This window comes from Alligator sinensis, unplaced genomic scaffold, assembly GCF_000455745.1.
Source record: "Alligator sinensis unplaced genomic scaffold, ASM45574v1 scaffold320_1, whole genome shotgun sequence".
In the NCBI taxonomy this organism is placed as follows: Eukaryota; Metazoa; Chordata; order Crocodylia; family Alligatoridae; genus Alligator; species Alligator sinensis.
In genome coordinates this window covers 286,698-301,060 of record NW_005842249.1, presented here as the reverse complement: position 1 = coordinate 301,060, position 14,363 = coordinate 286,698, and the positions used below count along the sequence as shown (strand labels likewise).

Below are 14,363 nucleotides of genomic sequence, written 5' to 3'. Positions count from 1 at the left end.
AAAACAGATTTATACATGTATAGCTGAGAGGGAAATTTGTCTTTAGGGTCATTGAATGGACACATATTCCATATAACAGGGCAAGAACTCTAGTTCATGATATGGAGTACTAATTAGATACAGTACAGGCCCAATTCAACATGGTACTGATTACCACCCACTCTTACTAGTCACAATAAGAGGGTGCAGGTCCCATTCCACCTGTTAAGGTGTCTAAGTGTTACTTATGTGGGCCTTCAGTATCCCAAGTCACTAAGTGTGATCCAACTGCAGCCCGCAGCTGCCCCAGCAATGCTAAGATAGATAGCTATGTTCTTTAGACATCTACCTCCACCTGAGCTCTTGGATACTCAGAAAGACCCTTAAGTCTCCGGTTCCTTAGACACAGAAAAACCAGACAGAACAACTGACAAATACCAGTCCATGTAAGTGTAGCCAGTAGCCTACTGATATAGCCTCCTGTCCTTGAAGTAGGAACCTTGGATTCTAGGCTCGTGTTAACCACTGGGAGGTTGTACTCATATTTCCCTCTCCCCAAGAAAGTGCTCTCAACTACTGGACTGTTCTGTTCTTTCTGATCTCCTACTGAAGCTTAACCACTGAGTGGAAAAGTATGCAAGAATCCTAGAACTAGAAAGAGAAAAACATGGGATTCTTACTCTATAGTGTGATGAGACAGGTACGCCCCTTGGGGTAGCGGGCCTCATTTCAGCTCTCTACTCTCAATACTATTGGTACACTTTATTCATTAACTATTTAATGGTGGGGGAGAAAGAAAGAGCCACCTTTCAAGGCAGTGTAGGAAGGGAAACTGGGTGGGAAAACATCTTCTTATGACAACTAAAGAGAAAAATAATGTGTGGTTGTGCTCACACCTATGCTTACCCTTGCGCATGAAAGCAGAGATGCTGTGGTCCATCAGGGATTGTGGGATCATCCTATAATTGGTGGTGGGATTCTCCTTCATTATGTCAAATGATGTGTGATAGACAATCCTATCCAGATCCTCCTCTGTCAGGTTTTTCCCCAGGAACTGTATCACCTTCCGAATTTCACGCTTTGGGTCCTACAGAGAGATAGGCAAGTGCTTCATTCAGATGGGGTATGGTGGGACCCTACTGCTCGCCCACTCAGGTGATCAGTGTCACCAAAGGAAAGGGAGCCTAGAACTTATCCAGGGTGTCAACAACCTGAAATGTTATGTGAATTCTAAACCAGTTCTTCAGCCCTCCAAAAATATATCTGAGCAACCTCTCAACCCAACTTAGCCTTGTACTAAGCAGAGAAAAGACATCCAGTGGATGATGAAAACCTTTCCTTATCTCCTTCTCTATCATTATCATACTCCACAGGCAGCCTTAATCTTGGTATTTTCTAACTTTTTTGAGTACTTTGCCCCTCAATAATGTTTGCTACAGTAGTTTTCTGTTTCTGCTTGGTTTGTTTTGCAATAGGGAGAGAGAGAGAGAGACTAATCCTGGTGCCTAACTCTATAATACTGTAACTTGCTAAGTACAGTGATGCAGATGGGGTATTTAGGGGGTCCAGTCCTCAGTTTGTATAAGGTAATGCAACTGCCTTGTCTACACCAAGAGAGGTGTGTTGATTTATGTCAGTTGAGAATCTGGCTTTTACTCTCCAACTCTGCTGTCCGTATGTCAGCTAAACTTTACTGGAACTTCACAACTTGACACTAATCAGGATTGCTTTTACTGGGGAGCTTTTGGTACAACTCTGCCAATGACTAATTCCATTTCTGGTAGTTGAAAGGTGTACTCTACAGATTTATCCAAATCTCTTCCCCAAATATCCATACCAAGATCAGGTTATCATGACATTTCCAACATTACCCAGTTGCTAGAGACTAAGTGGTTCAGAAAGGCATGAACTTTCACAGGCAACAACCTACTTTATCAACATCTGAGAAACTAGATTGTCATCTACAAAAGTTTTTGACTCTCTGAACCAGTTAGTCTTTAAGTTGCCACTCCACTGTACCTTCTGTGGATTTCAGACTAACATGGCTAACTACTTCTGTGTTTGGTTTCTGCTGGAGTGGGAATACTGTCCACCTTTCTTTTCCTAGATTATTTCAGTAGTCCCAATCTTCTCTCAGGTAAAAGCAGAAATTAGAGTGAAAATAAGGAACACAAAAACAACAGCTGTTTCACAACCCCATCAAGGGATATAACTGAAAATAAATGTTGTGGCACATCTCAGCTATTTCCCCTTTCTTTAACCAAATACGTCCCAACTTCCTCCTCTTCCTGCTCTAAAAAAAGGACACCAGTTTTTGTACATTGAAAATTATAAAATATTCCCCTAAAAAAGAAACTGTCTCTTGGTACCCTATAAAGAACATGGTCCCACAAGCCTGTTCTCTAACATGAGCATGAGGAATTGAGGAGCCAGGAGGGTCCAGTGTTTTGGGCACCAGCCTGGGACTAGGGACACTTTTAGTTCCTTGTTCAGTTACAGGTTTCTTGGCCAACCTGATTCCCTCTTTGCCTCAGTTTTCTGCATCTAAATGGTGTACTGCATTTTCTCAACCTGTTCATCAACAGGACACTGACGGTCCTCATCCCCCTGCTTTACTTGTGGTAGCTTAGGGTCCTTTTGATGTCCTTGGGCAATATGGCTTGTGCAGCAGGACTGATTGTGTAGTTTTAGAATAAGTTAGACAAGGACTTGTGTGGGACGGTGAATGGAGATGATCATGCTTCGAGCAGGGGACTGGATTGGATGACCTCCAGAAGTTCCTTCTAGGCCTACTTTTCTATGATTCGAATGCTTATCTATGTCACTATCACAGATCATGCACCCTTCAGGAGAAGCTTTGCCTCAGAACTCTCCAAGAAGAAGCCTTATTCGGTCTCTCTTTCCTAAAGGACACCCTGAAGCCAGCCCTGGTGTGGCTGCAAAAGTGCAAGCTTCTAGCTTTGAGACCCTGCCTTTCCCCTGCCTTGGCTTCCTTGGCAATCTGTAGCATACTGCCCTCCATCCCCAGCAAGCAGAGAGCTCTTCAGCTCTTTCTTTTTGGTCAGCTGCCAGGAGGGAGGAGAGGGAGCAGAGTGCCAACATCCCCAATGGCACAGTGGGCTGCTCAGCTTCAAGCCTCTCTATTGTGTCACTGCAGATCCTAGGACTCCACTCCGTCCTTTCTGGAACTGCTTTTTCTCTCCCCAGCCCTCTCAGAGCCTCACTCTTTCTTCTCAGGCACAGTCAGCCACACTCACAACAAAAATGTCATAAACCTGTAATATAAACCAGGAAACTAACCTCACCCAATCAAATAAAACATAATGTCAATGTGGACTGATCAGCCCCAGATTCTCACCTTTCCCTGAGTGAAAAAGGCATCTAGCTATCCTGCTTAGGAAACTTGACAGCAGCTATTAATAGCCAAGCGTGCTCGCACTAGGCCCCCCGTGGTGTTCCCTACAAGAACTGTAGGCCACAGTAGCTCAGCTTACTTAGGTTCTTTGGTCACAATCATGTTATAAGAATAAATATACGTGCAGTTGCATGGTAAGGGAGCCACATAAGTACTCAAGTTAAAGCACATGTGCCTACTCGCACTTTCTTCCAAGATCACTTCCTTCCTCTCTCTGCCTGCTCTACAGAAGCCCATCATACTCCCTTGTTTCCTTAGACACTCTTCTAGACGGGGGAGAGTAAGCGCAACTCTCACACTTCCGTATCAGCCAAAGTGTTTAAATGTTCTTTGTGTGTCTCATGTATTGATAACATACTTGAATACACCCACAGACGGGTTTTCCCAGGATGGCAGATAGACAGCTCTTCAGAAGGGTCTTGTTGCCTGCTCACCTCTTTCATGTCCTCATAGAACAAGTAGAGAATGGGGTAGTTCTGCCTCTTCTCCCACCAGCTTTTCACGTGGTCATACCAGGAACCATAAGAAACTATATTTAGAGAAAGAGGTATGCAAATACCATCAGAGGCAGAGCATACTGGATAACAAGGGGCCACAGTCTGCACTGGTATAACTGTGTTGGAGTTCATGGTGTGCACATATATCTGAAACTAAATGGAAATCAGGTGTCTGCACACAAACCGCCAGTTCTGCTCATTTGTACATTGGGCTAAGTGCTTTGTTTTTCTGGTTCCAGTGGGTGCATCTACATGAGACACTACTGCACAGTGGTTACTGTGCAGCTATTTAGTACTTGTATTAGCAAGTACTAAACAAATATGCAGTAACTGGAGTTACTGCACAGTAGCAACAGCAAACATCTTTTAAGTGACGCTACTGTGTAGTAGCCTAATAATCCTGCGCAGTAGCATATTAGCACAGTCTGTGCTGTGATGTGCTACTGCGCAGTTTTATTCGGCTACTGTGAAGTCAGTGTCTTGTGTAGATGTGCCAAGTGTCAGGTTAAAATCCTTATCTATTCTTCCATGACTGGAACAGAAACTAGATAGTAACTAAATACTGCAGAAATTGTGTGTGAAGACTTTTTCCTATATATAGAATATAGAATATATAGAATATATTATCTATATATAGAAAAAAGTCTTCACACACAATTTCTGCCTCTTGATAAGAATATTCATGCTAGGTCCTTTAAATATATTTTGTATGTCTTTGGAAATTAAAGGCATCCTCTCAGACTAGCCAGTTTATATCTAGATAGATAGATAGATAGATATACTGTTAATGCCCCAAGGGCACAAATTTGCGACAGACACCACACTCACCTCTGCCCGCCATGTATTTCTCAAAGTATTCCTCCCAAGTCCCCGGGTGTGGCTCCAGTTTGTTCATCAGGTCAAAGTGGTAAAAGGAGACAGCTACATCCTTGGCATTTCGGGCTACATAGATCACCTGGGGCAGGGAGAGAAGAATCAGTGTTGCCTCTGTGACCTTCAGTTGCTCTGGAATTGGATTATCAAAGAAGTCCCTGGCACCTAACTCCCTTAGGGTCCATTCAAAATCCCAGTCCTACTGCCAGGGATGCCATCTGTGGCTCATGGCCACAATGAAGACTGTCAAGCATTTGAGCGGCCCTGGACACCATAAGATGAGGGCAGAGGACCAGATTGTTAAGGACTGGGCAGACAACTGGAAGCAGCTAATCCTGACTCTCATCATAGCATTAGATACTGTGTGAACTGAATGTAATGCTCTGTAATTTGAAAGTGTGACAGCAGAGGGAGCAGCCTTGCTGACTGGATTTGGACTACAAATCCCAGGAGTCCCCAGAGGGAAGAGTCTTGCAGAATTGGGCTGACTACAGTAGACTGCAACCCCCAGAGACACTGGGGTCAGGAAGACAAAGGGAGAGGAAACAGGAAACAGTGGCAGAGTGTGGGAAGCAGTGGCAGAGCACAGGATACAGCAGCAGATGGAAACACATGGGTGGAGATCCAGGAGTAGTGGCAGAGCTGGAACTGCAGATTATAGCAGTGGGACCAGGACATGGAAGCATGCGCAAATGGCAGTTGAGCGCTTTGGGGCCAGAGGCTGGTTTGGAGCACGTCTGGGGGTGTGTGGGGGGGGGGTTGAGTATTTTTACCATGGTGGTGTTAGTGCTCACTACCTGTTACCTAGTTCCTAAATGTATGTACCTTAATGTTAATGTTTATTTACCTGTACTTGTTCCTTTCTCCTTAGCACATTGGCTTTTGACCCTAACCTCTAGCATTTTTATATAAGAATGGGAACTTCTCTTTTTGGCTTCCTGTGCAAGTTCCTGGGGGTGCAGGGTTGGTACACCTGGTGGCATTGGTGGGATTGGTGGTCACAGACTATAATGCAAAGAGCAAACTGCTGCAGGAATGTATAGATTTTGGTGTTGTATAGGTATTTGATCTGAGGTGAGAAGTACCCCAGAGGAGGGAAGCACCCACCCCACTCCCACCTAATGCCTTGAGGTCAATATTTAATCCAGCATCCTTTAGTGGGGAACAAGAATGGGATGACTGGTATGAAAAGTTTGAAATGGCAGCTAAGTTAAATGGGTGGGACAGGGCCGCCAAACAAAAATCATTGAGCCTGTTACTCATAGGGAGGGCCAGGGAAGTTTACCATGGGCTCTGCTGTGAAGCCAAGCGGGATTACCAGCACCTGGTAAGAGCCCTCAGGAATGCTTTGCAACCAGGTGCAGATCCTGTTTGGGACCATGCCACTTTCCTTAATCATAAGAATATGGCAGCAGAGTCAGCTCAAGAGTTTGGCATGGCCCTAAGATGATTAGCTATGTAGGCCTTCCTATAAGTCAGCCCAGAGGAGAAGGTATGCTGGCCTGTGACCATTTTGTTAGCAATGCCTTCAGTGGAGAGGCACAGGCTCAACTTTGGCTGGGAAAGCACCAGCTTCTGGACAAGGCCATAAAGCTAGCCACTGAGATAGAACTGGTAAAAAAGCTGGGGGCTCTAGGTACCCAGGACACCAAAGCAAGGGTACGTGTGTATGCCAAGGAGAAGTCAGCAGTGCCCATTCCAAAACCAGAACCATCAGCCTTGCAAACAATGATGGAGACATTGAAGGAAATCCAGAACGAACTGGACAAACTCAAGAAGAGTATGGAGACCCAGTCCCAAATCAGACATGCCAGTAAATGTCCCCCCAGGACCACAGTGGCTGGGGTCTCATCAGGAGGCTGCTGGTGGATGCTGGCACTATGGCAGCCGTGATCGCTTCCAGAGCAAATGCCTAGAGAGAAGGTGGCATTCTGGACATGGAAACTAAGATGGGCAGTGGAGAGGGGCCTATCCACTGCTTGTAAATACAGGGGCTCACAAGATGAGGTGGTAATTATTGGTATCACGAGATTGGGATACTACCTAGAAGGGAAGCTAGGAGAGGATTCTTGCCAATTCCTCCTAGATTCAGGTGCCCAGGTATCCACTGTATATAGCCAGATATGGGAGCAAACTACAGCAGAAACAGAAAGGAGCCTTCAACCTTGTGAACTAGTGGTTAAAACAGGCAATGGAGAAGTGCTCCCTATTCTGAGAGACTGGAGTGCTGATGTTGACTTCCAAGGCCTGCAGCTGCCATGTAAATTCCTCATAGCAAAGGATGCCAATCAAGATACCTTGTTAGGCACTGACTTCCTAAAAATGTTTCATGTCGCTATGAATTTTGCAGATTGATTTTGTTTCTTTCTGGGAAAGTGTTTCCTTCTGTGCTACAGATGGCCAAACAGAAGTATGTGAAGTGATAGTGGAGAAGAATCTAACAATACTTCCTCTGAGCGAGATGATGATCACTGGCAAACTGAAGAGATGGTGTTGTGAAGAAGAGGAGACCTTATTTAAACCAAAGCTCAATGAGGGATCAGGATTCGTAATGGGAATGGCAATGGGTAAGAGCCACAATGGTGAAATCCCAGTGCATGTTGCCAACATATTGACAAAGCCTCAAGTCACATATCAAGGCACTGTAATTGGGATGTTTGATATGGGGGAGCTGTCCTGCAGGCAGACTCTGGGGCAGAGAAGTTGGTTGCTATAAGGGTACTGAGCACAGACAAGAAGTACCATCTTGGAGAACCAGGTGATAACCTCTAATGGACTGCAGGAAAATTGGAAGGCAAGTTCGAGTTGAGTCACTGTGACCTGGAACCTGAGCAAGTGAGGGCAGTGCAGGAAGTCCTACTGGAGTATGCAGATGTACTCAGCCTAGGAGACCATGATCTAGGGCAGAGGTTGTCAACCAGGGGTTCTTGGGAAAGCCGGGGGTTCTTGGTACGCACAGGCAGACAGGGATGGAGCACTGCCACCTCCCAGGAGCACAGCCGGGGGAGGGGGCGAAGGCAGTAGCACCTGTCTGCAGGCTACACAGGCACTGCCCAGCCAGCCAGATGCACAGTGGGGAGCATGCAGCCACCACCCTGCACTGCCACTGCTCCATGTCCAGGTGCCAGGGGTAAACTTATTTTAAAAGGTTGAAAACCCCTGATCTAGGGCGTACAGGCCTGGCAAAGCACTGGATCAACACTGACAGTGTCAGACCTGTCAAACAGGGGCCAAGAAGAGTACCCATTCATTTCCAGCAGGAGTTTGACCAACAGCTGCAAGAGATGAAAGAAAGAGGCATCACCAGGCCCTCTGTCAGCCTATGGGCTGCCCCTGTGGTGTTGGTGCAGAAGAAGTGGTGGGGAGGTGTGAGGGTCTGTGGGCATTGTCACAGACTGAATAATGTTACTGTTAAGCATGCCTATCCCTTACCTTGGATTGATGACATGCTAGACCTCCTAGCCAATGCCTGATAATCGTTTTCTACCCTTGATCTGCACAGTGGGTACTGGCAAGTAAAAGTGCACCCAGAGCACAGAGCCAAGACTACTTTTTGTACTAAAAAGAGACTTTTGGATCTACAGTGGATCTCCTGTCTGGTGTACTTGGATGATATCACTGTGATAGGCTGAACCTTTCAGGAGCACCTGTGGAAAGTGAAAGCAGTGCTTAAGAAGCTGAAGGAGCCCAATCTAAGAAGCCTTTTTTGCCAGAAAGGCTGCCAAATGTCAGCGTTTCTGAAAGGAAGTGAACTTTTTTGGGATATGTGATCTCCACGGAGGTGATAGGCCAAATCCAGAGAAAGTGGAGGCTATTAAAACCTGGTCAGGACCTCAAAATGTAAAAGAACTGTGCAGCTTCTTGCCTCCTATTATAGGAGATTTGTGGCACATTTCACTACTATTGCAGGCCCATTACATAAGCTCTCCAATATGACAAAGTTAATTTGGACTAAGGAATTTCAAGATGCTTTTCTAGAACTAAAATGGTGGTTGATGTCATCCCCTATCTTAGCATACCCTGACCCTCAGTTATCCTGCTCATCAGACACTAATGCAAGTGATGTTGGCATCAGAGCTATTTTGTCACAAGTTGAAGGAGGTCAGGAAAAGCTGATAGCCTATATAAGCCAAATCCTAAACAAAGCTGGATGCCAATATGCAATTACAAGAAAGGAATTGCTCACTGTGGTGACCTTTACCAGACATTTTCAACACTTCCTCCTAGGGAGATGAATCACAATAAGAACACACCATGTTCTCTCTGGTGGCTACACAATTTTCAGTAACCTGAAGGACAACTGGCTAGGTGGTTGCAACAAGCTAGCCAAGTTCAACTATGGACGGCAGCATCAGAATAACAATCTCTTGTCTCATAGGCCTCCCACAGTGGAAGCTGAACTTAAAGTGGAGGTGGTGGGGGACAGCCACTATAAGCAGAAAAGACAACCCAGAATGAACCAACTCCAAGGACAAGAGAGGTCACAGGGTTCGCAGACTAGTATGCAAAACGCTGGCCGGAAATGCTGATATTGAGAAACTAGTAAGGTGCAAAGGTGGAAGGAAGTCGATAGCGAGGAGTTCCCTGAAAAAGGGCAGCAGCATCCATGCCTAAAGTGATACTAGATAATGTGGCCTTAGTTAAGCATTAGACAAGGAGTACTGGTGCAAAAACTTCCAAAATCAGCCCAAGGAGTCAAGTGTATTCGAATAGCGGTACCTGAACAGGAAATACCCACAATTTTGCAAGCTCTGCATGATTTTAATACTGGGGGGCATTTAGACATGGAGAAAATCTTGCACAAGGTCCAGTCTCGGAATTTCTGCTTAGGCTGGAGAAAATCTGTCAGGGATTTGTGTAGGTCATGCAAAATCTGCCTTGAAAAGGAATGAAGAGTAACCCCAGGGCCTCCATGGTCTCCCTGCAGGCTGGACAGCCTCTGGAAAGGATAGCCATGGATATTCTGGCTCTCCTACCCATAACACCACATGGAAACAAGTATGTCTTAGTAGTAGCTGACTATTTTTCCAAGTGGGCAGAAGTGTACCCTCTCCTTGATCAGGAGGCTCAGACTGTGGCAAAGGTTTTTGTTGAGAGAGATTCATGTGCTACTATGATGTATGTCAATTCCTCCACACTGGCCAAGGGAGAAATTTTGAATCTCAGCTCGTTCACCACATATGTGACCTTTTGGAAATCAGCAAAACCTGCACAACACCATATCACCCCCAATCTGATGGGTTAGTGGAACAGTCCAGCCATAGTCTGATTGACATGCTGTCCTCCCTGATCAAAGGCAATCAGATGGCATGGGATGAGGTACTCCCTTATGTCATGATGGCCTTCTGGAAGAGTGTGCAGTCATCTACGGGGTATACAACATATATGGTGTTGTTTGGACAGGAGATCTGCCTCTCTATTGATGTTGTCTCTGGAATAAATATATTGGAGGGATTTAACAACCCATCTGAGTATGCTATGAAGGTGACAGGATACCTAAGTTCAGTTAGCCAAGCTATTAAGAAACATCAGGCTGCAGCCACACACAGGCAAAAAGAGTACCATGACCTTAGGGCAAGGATGGGAAGAATATGGCCCACAGACTGGATCCAGCCCACCAACTGATTGTATCCAGCTTGCAGGTAGGGTAGCATGAACTCACAGGATCCAGCCCATGGGCAGCCAGCGACTCTGGCTGCTGCATGATGCCTGGTGGGCAGGGCTGTTTCCATCTTCTGCCCAGGGCTAATGCAGTGGTGTCAGCTGTGAACCCAGGCAGATGCCCCAATCCCCACCAGAAACCTGCCATCCTCTCCACAGCTGATGCCAGCGCCCACCCAGGGCTGCTTCTAGCGCACCAGGCAGGTGCTGGCATAAGCTGCGGACACGGCCGGCAGGTTCTGGGTCGGGGTGGGGATCAGGGCATGCTGCAGCTCTGGGAGGAGTAGGGATCAGGGTGTGCTGCATCTCTGGGCAGGGTGGGAATCTGGGCATGCTGCAGCTCTGAGCAGGGTGGGGATTGAGGCAACCTGCAGCTCTAGGTGGGGTGGGGATTGGGACATGCTGCAATTCTGGGCGGTGATCAGGTGGTATGGGGATCAGGGAGAGAGAGAGAGAATGGAGTCCAGCTAAAATAATTGCCCACCCCTGGCTTAGGGAATTTTGATGAGTTGTTGCGGGCCATGGGGCAGAGGGGTGGAAGGTACTGTCCTGGTATGGCAGAGCCAGGGGGGCGATGCTGACCCAGCTCACAACAGCTCACCAAACATGCCTAAGTGACACTCTAGCCCAAACAATTGCCCACCCCTGCCTTAGGGTCACTGGACAGGTTTATGAACTGAGGGAATTGGTGTGGGTACAGAACCAGACCAGGAGGTGGGACAGTGTCAGAAATTTGGTGAAAGGTTCAAGGCTCTTACACTGTCATCAGGAAGTTTTCTGAGGTGCTATATGAACTAGCAAGCAGGCCCAGCAGACAGACATCAGTAGTATCCTATAATCAGATGAAACCCTATATGTGCTCAGAGAGCAGAGAACCTGGCCACAAAGGGAGCTGGGGAGGTCTGCTCGCCAACAACCAAGATGATTCCAGGCCCTTCATAATTGAACGTTCACCAACACAGGCCCAATAGGGTGCTGCCAGAGGCTGCTTCTAGGTCCAGAAATGTAGGGTGGGGTCCTTGGCCTGATGAAAATGAAGATGGCAAGGACAAACCAGTACAGGGGGCAAGAGCAGGACTGTATACACTGAAGGGTACATAAAACCAGAGCTAGTGGAGGCCCCATTCCTGAATTCCCAGGTAGACCACAGAGAAAGCAAAGACCTCCCAGGTGGCTTAGTGACTGTGTGGTGTAAGCATGACAGCAGGACCAGAGAGTGCTCTGGAGCTGTAGGAGGGTTTAAGGCTCCTTGAGTATATGTACCACAGTGTTAGTACTCACTATCTGTTACCTAGTTCTTAAGTGCATGTACCTTAATGTTAATATTTATTTAACTGTACCTGTTCTGTCCTCCTAAGCCCATTGGCTTATGTCCCTAACCCCTAGCATTTTCAATATAAAAGTGGGAGCTTCCCCTTATGACTTCTTGTATCAGTTCCCTGGGTTGCAGGGTTTGGTACAACAGCTTTTCCACTGCCTTCTTCTGTGCTTTCAGGCAGGTCATTTTTTCTCTCTGCTTCCCCTTCTGAAACCTGGGCAGAGCAGTAACACACATGACAGCCCCTGTAAACCATTGTACATGCCCCTTGGAGGTGGGAGGTCCAGGAGAACAAGCCCTTGCTCAGTTTTGGTTGGGAAACCCCACTGAAGGTAATGGCATGGTGTAGGGAGCCCCAGTGGTCCCCCATCATGCTGTTCTTGAGAAGACAGGATCACTGCATCTGGTTACCTTGCAGCCATTCTCCCAGAAGGACTTGGGTAAGAGGCGGACTGGCAAGTGGGTCTTCACTTTGCGAGGAGATGGCATCTTGGCCAGTTGCTCTGTGCCTGTGAAGCAGATTTCCAAAGAAATAACTCCTGATGAGAGGCAAGGGACTAAAGATAATATTCTTCAGGGTATCCCAGCAGCCTAAATACCTAAGACCTATGAAGAAAGTCCATCGAAAGACTTTCCTGAGCTGCAGGCCATCTGTACCAAATATGTGAAGCATTGTGTGTAGTCACATAACAGTAGTGTCCAGCTTACCTGCTGGCATCTTTCCAGGGACAGCGAATTCCAGCATGGGCACTCTGTTAGTGATTGCAGCCTGCCTGCATTTTTCATGATCACCATCATTCAGGATCATGTCCACAATTTCACTCATCCATGTGGTGCCTGGAAGCAAAGAGCGAGTGGAAAACCTCAGACAAATATCAGGCTTACCTACCCAGGTACACTCATGAAAGACCGGAGCCCACAGATTTCCCAGCAAGCCAATAGAAATCACCCTGCTTTACATCTTTGCTGTGATCTTGTATATCTGTCCCTCTCATACTAGCTTGAGGCTGGACAGAGATGGAATCTCTTTAATTTGCTAGAAGACATTTTCTTTTGCCATCTTTCACAAATAAAGTTACTGCAGGCAAGACCACACCCTGTCCCAGCGATTGCAAGCAGCCTCTCCTAAGGTCAGACAATGGCTGACTTGTTTTCCTTTTGGAGCTTGCAAAACACAGAAGAAAGCACAGTTCCTGCCCTTCAGGGTTTACTACAAGTATGTATATTCCCTGGTAACACGCAGTACATCAGTCTCTGTTGACCACTGGGCCCACCCTGTAGAAGAGTTCTGATACTGCCCATCCTCCCAGGCAGGCCCAAGTTTAATGCCTTTTAGCCCCTGCTGTCTTCCCTCTGAGAGCCGTGGCATACCACAATGCTATTGCAGCAAGGATTGCAACAAGCAACAAACCTTGCTCTCTTCTCTGTCAAGGGCTAGACCCTCTTCAGTCTCATGCAGAGCATTGCAAGACGCTTTGTTTTGAAAGCTGGGCCAGTATTTTGAATGAATTGACAACCATCCAACCTACCAATGGCCAAAGGGGAAAAGTCTCAATTTCCAATTCCTTCTTGTCAGACAGACCTAGGATTGCAGTTCAAACACTGGCTTTGCTGGCCCTACTCACACTGGGAAATGTTTCCCTCTGTGAACCTTCCCTGGTGGGAAAGCCCTACTTTGCATAAGTAACAATGAGAGTAGCCATTCTTAAATATGCAAAAAGGCAAGGGAGGTGCCTTTGTCCATCAGTAAAATGATAAATGAACTGCCTGAGTTAGGCAAGACTTCACCCTTTCCTGACTCTAGAGATCTTCTGCCAAACTGTTGGGCCACTTGTGCCTACTTCCCATTTCTGATTTTTTTTTTGTTTGTAATCCCTGGTCTCTGAGGCCCTACACTGCCAGTCCTCCAGGTCCCAGCTGTGTCTCTGCTTAATCATGGTGGACCAACGCAAATGAGCATGATGAGAGCTGAGCTGATCATAAGGCTTTGCCAAAGGCCTACCCTCACAACCCAGAAGGTGCTATAATAACCTTCAGATCTGACTCTCCACCACAGCAAGATGCAGACAATATAGAGGCCCCCATGATGGCCCAATAAAGTCCTGAACCTGGTTTTATGCTTGGTGTGAGGGAAATGCCCATTACTCTCCCTTGGTGGGAAGTGCTTGAGATATTCATGTTTGGGAAGCCATAGGCTGCTGAGCAATCAGTTAAGAAAGGAATGTAGCCCACTCCAGATGGGTACAGGCTCCAAGAGAAAGAGGTGGGTTCCAGTGGTTGACTGGTGGGGAGTGTGCTACATCACACTGGAGAGGGGTTCTTATGCATTAACACTAGCAGCAGCCATGAATCAATGGAGCTGGTTTTCTCTGCGGTGGGAAACTGATGGGCCTCAAAAGCAGATCCGTCAACAATTCCAGAGCCTGGCTTCATGCAGTGCTTTTCCCCCTAATTGTTAAGACCATGATAACTCACCAGACTTGGGGTATGTAGCTATCACTATGTCCTCTGGCCTGCTCTGGAAATTGTCGATCCTTTCCCAGTTGGAGGAAAATGCAGAGACCATTGGGATGCCACGGACTGTTGGACAGTCCTGCCGAATGTACTTTTCTTCATCTGA

The 14,363-nt window shown here is 46.7% G+C and overlaps 1 protein-coding gene across 1 annotated transcript in view; it reads right to left on the bottom strand.

Annotated features, from left to right (window-relative positions):
- Window positions 1-14,363, bottom strand: part of LOC102375066 (sulfotransferase family cytosolic 1B member 1-like) — an 18,120-nt gene that overhangs the window by 868 nt on the left and 2,889 nt on the right. The window contains exons 3-8 of the mRNA XM_006027506.3: window positions 14,219-14,363; window positions 12,452-12,580; window positions 12,155-12,252; window positions 4,720-4,846; window positions 3,829-3,923; window positions 886-1,066 (exon numbers count right to left, since the gene is read on the bottom strand). Coding sequence (XP_006027568.1) covers window positions 886-1,066; window positions 3,829-3,923; window positions 4,720-4,846; window positions 12,155-12,252; window positions 12,452-12,580; window positions 14,219-14,363 — 775 coding nt within the window. The remainder of the gene's footprint in view (window positions 1-885; window positions 1,067-3,828; window positions 3,924-4,719; window positions 4,847-12,154; window positions 12,253-12,451; window positions 12,581-14,218) is intronic.